General features: G+C 50.5%; 1 protein-coding gene across 2 annotated transcripts; it reads left to right on the top strand.

Annotated features, from left to right (window-relative positions):
- Positions 1-12: 12 nt before the first annotated feature.
- Positions 13-6,652, top strand: RNF25 (ring finger protein 25). 2 transcript variants are annotated; one of them, XM_040476276.1, is made up of 10 exons: positions 13-271; positions 2,532-2,606; positions 2,850-2,952; positions 3,045-3,112; positions 3,205-3,274; positions 4,425-4,496; positions 4,594-4,731; positions 5,089-5,178; positions 5,660-5,794; positions 5,994-6,652. In XM_040476276.1, the coding sequence occupies exons 1-10, from the start codon at positions 231-233 to the stop codon at positions 6,570-6,572; spliced, it is 1,371 nt and encodes a 456-aa protein (XP_040332210.1). In that variant the 5' UTR covers positions 13-230; the 3' UTR covers positions 6,573-6,652. The 2 variants fall into 2 exon arrangements, with proteins under 2 accessions (XP_040332210.1, XP_040332209.1); XM_040476275.1 differs by having other exon boundaries at positions 21-271; positions 5,086-5,178.
- Positions 6,653-6,710: the final 58 nt, after the last annotated feature.

Here is a 6,710-nt window from a genome sequence, read left to right as displayed (position 1 = left end):
GGTTCAGAGGACAAAGGCTTTCAGAAGTATTGGAGAGTCGTCGGACCACCCATAGGCACTTTCTAGGGCACTTCCGATCCCTCTCTTGGCCATCAGGACCCACTAAGGACCTGGAGTCTATGGTTGCCTAGAAACGGCCCGTTACCCACCCTCCCTCGTTCCCTCCCTTAACCTGCCGCCTCCGACTTCCCCGAGAGTATTTCCGGTTCCGGCTGTGGGCCGGAGAAGACATGGCGGCGTCTGCGTCGGCAGCTGCCGGGGAGGAGGACTGGTAACTTTGGGGGCATGGGCTTTGGCTGGCCGCCTGGATCCGGTCCGGGGGACTGGCAGTGGCCGCGGACGGTCCGTATGGCGGGCGCGTGGGGCGGAGCGAGGGATAAGGGATTGCAGAGACGCTGACATGTCTCAGAGAGCTTCTGCACTGGGGAGCGGGAGGTGGAGGGGCGCTGATCTGATGGAGAGGAGACAGGATCTGCGCCGCCCAGGCCAGCTCGGGCTGCGCCTTGTCTGGCTCGATCCCCTCTTCTCCCCTGAAGTGGATTTGCCCAGGGTCCCGGAGGATGCCTGTTTATCAGCACACACACCCCCCCCCTCCCCGCCGCTTTTTACTTCCCAGAATGATGTCCTCCAGCTCACGTCCCTCTTTCCCCTTGGATCAGCCTAGTTCCGCCGAGGCTTTCCTCGACCTTCTCCCTCCCCGCCAGCACTAATGAGGACTATTGTCTGAATAAAGCTTTACACCTCACAAAATGCTCTCCTAGTCCTTCTCTCTCTCAAACGTTCTCAACAAGAGACCAAAACCTGGAAGGACTCTGGGATTTGGAAATAAGATAAATGTGGGTTCACTCCGCATTTTATTAGCTGGGTGATGCTAACCAGGCCACCTAGCTTCTGTGAGTCAGTGTACTCAGATGTAAAAAGGTGGGTGTGGCATCTACCTCATAGAATAGTTGAGAGAATCACGATGGATTTGTAACCTATATAAAAGCCTTCTTTTCATTAATAACTGAGGTGTGGGCACTAGATGGGGCATCTAGTGGGACTAGATGAGGCCTGAAGAGGCAAATCGGTTTGCTAAAAAGGTACATAGTTATGACTAGGAATCCAAGTTATCTGACTCCAAATCTTATGTTTTTAGGACTAGCACTCTTATGATCTCCCCCGCCCCTTTTTTTTTTGGCCACCACCTTACCACCATCCCATCCCATCCCTCACATCCAGGGCAAGTCACAGCTATGGTGGGGTGAAGTATTGAAGGGCCTCTTAATGGAGGTTACACGTCAGTGTTTCATTGGTTCAGGGAGCCCAGCCTGTGTTGGCCTTTATTGAGACCATCTAGGCTCATGGTTTTTCAACCCTCTTCAGGGGAACTTTAAGATTTGGAGGAGACACTTTGAGCCATGGAAAGGGTAGCAGTGGTTGCACAGCTGGCTTGTGATGCTCTGAGACTCCCACACTCATGTCAACCAAAGTACTCCACTGTTACCTATTTTATATTTTGAGGCTTAAAAAGAAAGTTTGAGAGCCAGTAATATATAGGTCATGCTAGGGCAGACCTGCTCTTGATGAAGAGGTAACAATAACTATAGAAAGGAGACCAAGAATGCATTTTTACATGCATTGCCTGGGTAGAGCTACGGACTCAACCCAGCCACTCATCTTCAATGGCATTACAACTGCTGTTTCTAGGATTAAATATGTATGTCCTCTCATTTACATTTGACCACCAGATCCTGACCTAAACAGGTTGATCTAGATCAGCCAAACAACAAGGGTCATGAATACATTGAATATTAACTACATCCTTCCTTCTTTCAAGGGAGAAAGTTATATACCAATAGGAGAAAAGAGGACATAGACTAGCTACTGTGGCCAAGATATTGTTAAGTACTGTACATAAATAACCTTTTATTCTCTAACCCTAGAGAGTAGGTGGTATTATATATGGTAGGTTGACTCAAGCTTACAGAGATAATTACTCAGATCATGTAACTGGTAAGTGACTGGTACCTGTTACTCCAAAGTTGGTGGCTCTTTTGTATCATGGCCTTTATCTCTTTTTCTTGGTATCTCTTTTTGAATAGGCTTAGGGTGACTGATACTGGCAGTATGTGTAGACACTGGGACCCATGTGAACAGTGGTGTAGGGAGATCCAGGAGCGGTATTGGTAATCAATGGACGTGATATTTCTGGGTCAGATAGATGGCCAATCAACAGTGCGATGGAACTTAAAAAGGAGGTCAGGGAACCTGGCTCTGGTTCTAGTTCTGTCTCTGTTAAACTTTGATATTTGAGCTAGTTATTTCACCTTCCTGGGAATCCATTTCCTCAACTGTTGACAGAGTAACTTCCATGCTTCCTTCCTGGCCACTTGACAGCTTAAAACATATTTCCCCCATTTTTATGGAGGTTAGCAAGAGAATGCACTCAGGTAGAGTGCCAGTTTTCTACAAAGCCAGCCTTCATTGGCTTTAGCAGGCTTTAACAGGGAGAGCTGTAATGGTGAGTCAATCTCCCCCTGTCTCTCTAGGGTACTTCCCTCTGAAGTCGAGGTGTTAGAGTCTATCTATCTGGATGAACTACAGGTGGTTAAAGGAAATGGAAGGTACGTATTCAACTAGAGGTGGGCAGGAGTCCCCTTAGTAATGAGAGGATTCCGTGGAGAATCCGTGAGCCTTGATCCAGAGAAAATGTTGCTCTCCTGGAGACAAAGACTATTCCTTTAATCTCCAAAAGAAAGAGCCCAGTGCTCACTTCCTCCACCCACTTTACTGTCTCACCTCCATTCTCCCCAGTCCTCAAACTCCTGCCTAGTCACATCCCAGGTCCCCACTTTATCCATTTGCAGATCTTCACCATGGGAAATCTACATTACCCTGCACCCTGCCACGGCAGAAGATCAGGATTCACAGTATGTCTGCTTCACTCTGGTGCTTCAGGTCCCAGCACAGGTGAGGCCCCTACTTTATGGTAGCAAAGAGAGGAAGGGGAGAGGCCCTGAGGTGGAGTGCTTTAGCAGTAACTTGTTATTCTCTCCCACTAGTATCCCAATGAGGTGCCACAGATCTCTATCCGTAACCCCCGAGGACTCTCAGACGAACAGATCCACAAGTAAGTTGGACAGTTCAGAGGAGGGAAAAGGAGATACAGCTCAGTCTGGTGAGGGGAGGGGGCAGGCCTAATGTTTGCTTTGCCCTTTTTAGGATTTCGCAGGCACTGAGCCATGTGGCCAATGCTGGGCTGGGTACTGCCATGCTCTATGAACTCATCGAGGTAAGAGGTGTCCTGGCTTGGGAAACTGCTAGAGCAGTTTCTCTCAAGGGAGGTAATGGGCCTAGAATCTTAAATATGTCTGGAGTCATTAATTTAGTCCTTGTTTAGGTAAGGCCTAAATCCAGAAAAATAAGGTTTTCTTCTGTTTCTGAGAATACCCCCCCCCCAAAAAAAAGACAGTTCTGTAGCTTCCCCAAGTTGCCTATGGCAGTATCTTGAAAATTACTTTTTCTCTTTAACTTGGATTTTTTTATTCCATTTCAGTGCATTCTCTTGGCATTGGTGGCTGAAAGTAGCAAGAGATAGGGGCCTTGCTTAGAGGATCTAGCCACAAATGAACATTTGAAGGCTCACCTGCTCTTGGAACTGACTGAGAAAATCATGGTTCAGAGTTTCTACCCCGATGAAATTAACACCACACAGGGAACACATAGAGCTACATGTTCACATACACAGATAATTTCTGTTGCTTGAGATTAAAAACACACAATAAGTACGGTCTTGTTTTCCTTAACTTCGAGTTTTGAGAAAAAATGTTTAGAAGAGAATGAAGGTGGGCGGCCCAGAGTCAGAGAGTGGGCTTAGACCATTGTAGCGCTCCTGAGCCCGGCCTCCACAATGCCACTTTGAACTTTGCAGAATTCCAGAGTATTAGCTATTCAGACAGCAGTGCAGATGTGTTAGTTCATTGCCTAACTTGATGCCTGAGTTCTCTGTCTGTTTGGGTTGTCCATGCTTTGACTTTCTTTCTGAAGGCTGACTCCAGAACAGACTTTTGGGTGGGAGTGATACTCAGAGGGGTTTAACCTAGGAACACCTCCCAGAAGATACGTTTTAATTGAACATTTTGTTCTCTGAAGGTGTATTACTTTCATCCCCGAGACATATTAAAAGTGATTTAATGAGTGGAAAAATAATGAAATTGGATTTTGCAGCTGGGTAGATTCTGGGGGATGGGCGGGGCCACGGAGGATTGATTCCTCCCTTGGTGAATCCTCCCTTCCTCACCAAGACAGAAACTCATGAACACAAAGTAACATTGACTTGATAGGAGACAGTCCCTCCAGTCACTCCTGGGAATAATAGACAGGCTTTGTTCACAGTTCTTGCCCCTGCCTCCCTGTTTGAACAGTGTCTTCTCTCCTTTCAGAAAGGGAAGGAAATTCTCACAGATAACAACATCCCCCATGGCCAGTGTGTCATCTGCCTGTACGGTTTCCAGGTGGGTTTCTCTCTTGGGACCTGGGGTCTGCTTGGGACGGGCAGTGGAGGGCTCATGAGAGCTCTGATGTCATGCTGGATGTCTGTCCTGCCTTCAGGAGAAGGAGGCCTTTACCAAAACCCCCTGTTACCACTACTTCCACTGCCACTGCCTTGCTCGGTATATCCAGCACATGGAGCATGAGCTCCAGGCGCAAGGACAGGAGCAGGAACGACAGCATGCCGCAACCAAGCAGGTCAGCTCCCCAGCCCCTGCTCCCACCTGACCCCCCGCGTCACACCCTTTCTGTCTCTCCACTCCAGGGGCTCTTCACCTTTTTAGGGTCACAGATACCTTTGAGGTTAATGAAAGCTCACCTCTGTCCAGAAAAAAAGGTCATTCTTTTAAACATATCTATGTACTGCTGTAGTTTCAGAGAGTTCCCACATCTCCATCTACGGAGACGACTCCTGTCCTATCCTTCACTACTGAACGGTGTACCTCTGCCCTTCATCCCAGCCCCGTGTGGATTAGGCTGGCTGACTGGGTTAGGCAGCTGGCGAGCACCATGGGCTGTGAAGCAGGGCTCTGATTGCTCCTCTGTTTTTAGAAGGCAGTCGGTGTGCAGTGTCCGGTGTGCAGAGAGCCCCTCGTGTATGATCTTGCCTCACTGAAAGCAGCCCCCGAACCTCAACAGCCCATGGTAAGGGAACCCCCTTCTCATCTGAGCCAGAAATAATGGCATTCTCCAAGGAGGGAGGGATGGCATCTTGTCCGCTTCGAATGGGGTCTTGGGAATTGGGCTTGACCAGCCTGGGACCTCTCTGCAGAGCCGTAGCCCCCACTAGGCTAAGACTTTGGGAGCCCCATCTGAGCGACAAGCCCAAGAACCTTGTACAGGGGGTGCCTGTGGCTCAGCCGGTTGAGCATCTGGCTCCTGATTTCAGCTCAGGTCATGGTCCCAGGGTCATGGGATTGAGCCCTTAATCAGGGCACTGCATTGAGTGTGGAGCCTGCTTGGGATCCTCTCTGCCTCTGTCCCTCTCGCTCGCATCCTCTCTCTCTCAAAGAGAAAAAAGGAACGTTGTGCAGATTTCCTGAGGCAATCCTGAAAGAGCAGGGGTTCAAGTCTGCCTTCTACTGTTTATTTTTTCCTCCTTGTCATTCTGCTCGCTTCCCTCTAGGAGCTGTACCAGCCTAACGCAGAGAGCTTGCGCCAGCAAGAAGAGCGCAAGCGGCTCTACCAAAGGCAGCAGGAGCGGGGGGGTATCATCGACCTTGAGGCTGAGCGTAATCGGTACTTCATCAGCCTCCAGCAGGTGAGGAAAGGCTTTCTCAGTCCTCACTTAATGCCACCTACCCTCCCACCAGCACGCATCTGCCACTGTGGCCCTGAGGGTGAGCTCTCTTCTACCCTTAAGGCTGCTGGTGGTCAGCTCCAGTAGTGAGCAAGGGGCCTGCAGTTCCCCGCTTTGGGGAACTGCGTCTCCCTCACTGTATCTGCTCACTTCTTTCTAGCCTCCTGCCCCTTTGGAACCAGAGTCAGCTGTAGATGCCTCCAGAGGATCCCACCCACCCAGTGCCCTTGACACAGAACTGTCCACCTCATCAACTGCCCAACCCGACCTATCAGCTCCTCTGCCTGTGGCCTCCCAGCACACGTGTGAGAAGATTCCAGGGGCTGGGCCAAATCAGCAAAGGTTGGGCGAGACCCCGAAAACTATGCTAGATCCTCCCCGGGCCGGTCGAGGCCCCTGGAGACAGCCTGAACGGAGGCACCTAAAGGGAGGGGAGTGCAATGCCCACAAAGGTACCAATGACACCCAGGAACTGCCACCTCCCGAGGGGCCCCTCAAGGAGCCCATGGACCTAAAGCCAGAACCCTGTAGCCAAGGGGTTAAAGGTCCTCCCCAAGAGAAGGGGCCTGGCACTTGGCAGGGTCCCCCACCCCGCAGGACTCGGGACTGTGCTCGCTGGGAGCGCTCCAAGGGTCGGACTCCGGGCTCTTCCTACCCCCGCCTGCCTCGGGGTCGGGGAGCCTATCGTCCTGGTACTCGAAGGGAGCCCCTGAGCCTGGAGTCTGAGGATGGTTCCTAGCAGTACTGTGGGGGGACAGGGATTTGGGGCGGCAGGGGGCAATAAAGAGATCTGGCCTTGTTTGGCTTCTTTGTTTAGTAGCGCCTAGCTTGTGCAGTATGGCTTTTTCTGACTTCCTGGCAAGACTGGAATGTGGCA

Source organism: Herpailurus yagouaroundi, unplaced genomic scaffold, assembly GCF_014898765.1.
Source record: "Herpailurus yagouaroundi ecotype Mexico unplaced genomic scaffold, PumYag 140, whole genome shotgun sequence".
Classification (NCBI taxonomy): domain Eukaryota; kingdom Metazoa; phylum Chordata; class Mammalia; order Carnivora; family Felidae; genus Herpailurus; species Herpailurus yagouaroundi.
Note: the sequence above shows the minus strand (reverse complement) of the source record. Positions and strands in the feature narration are given on the sequence as shown.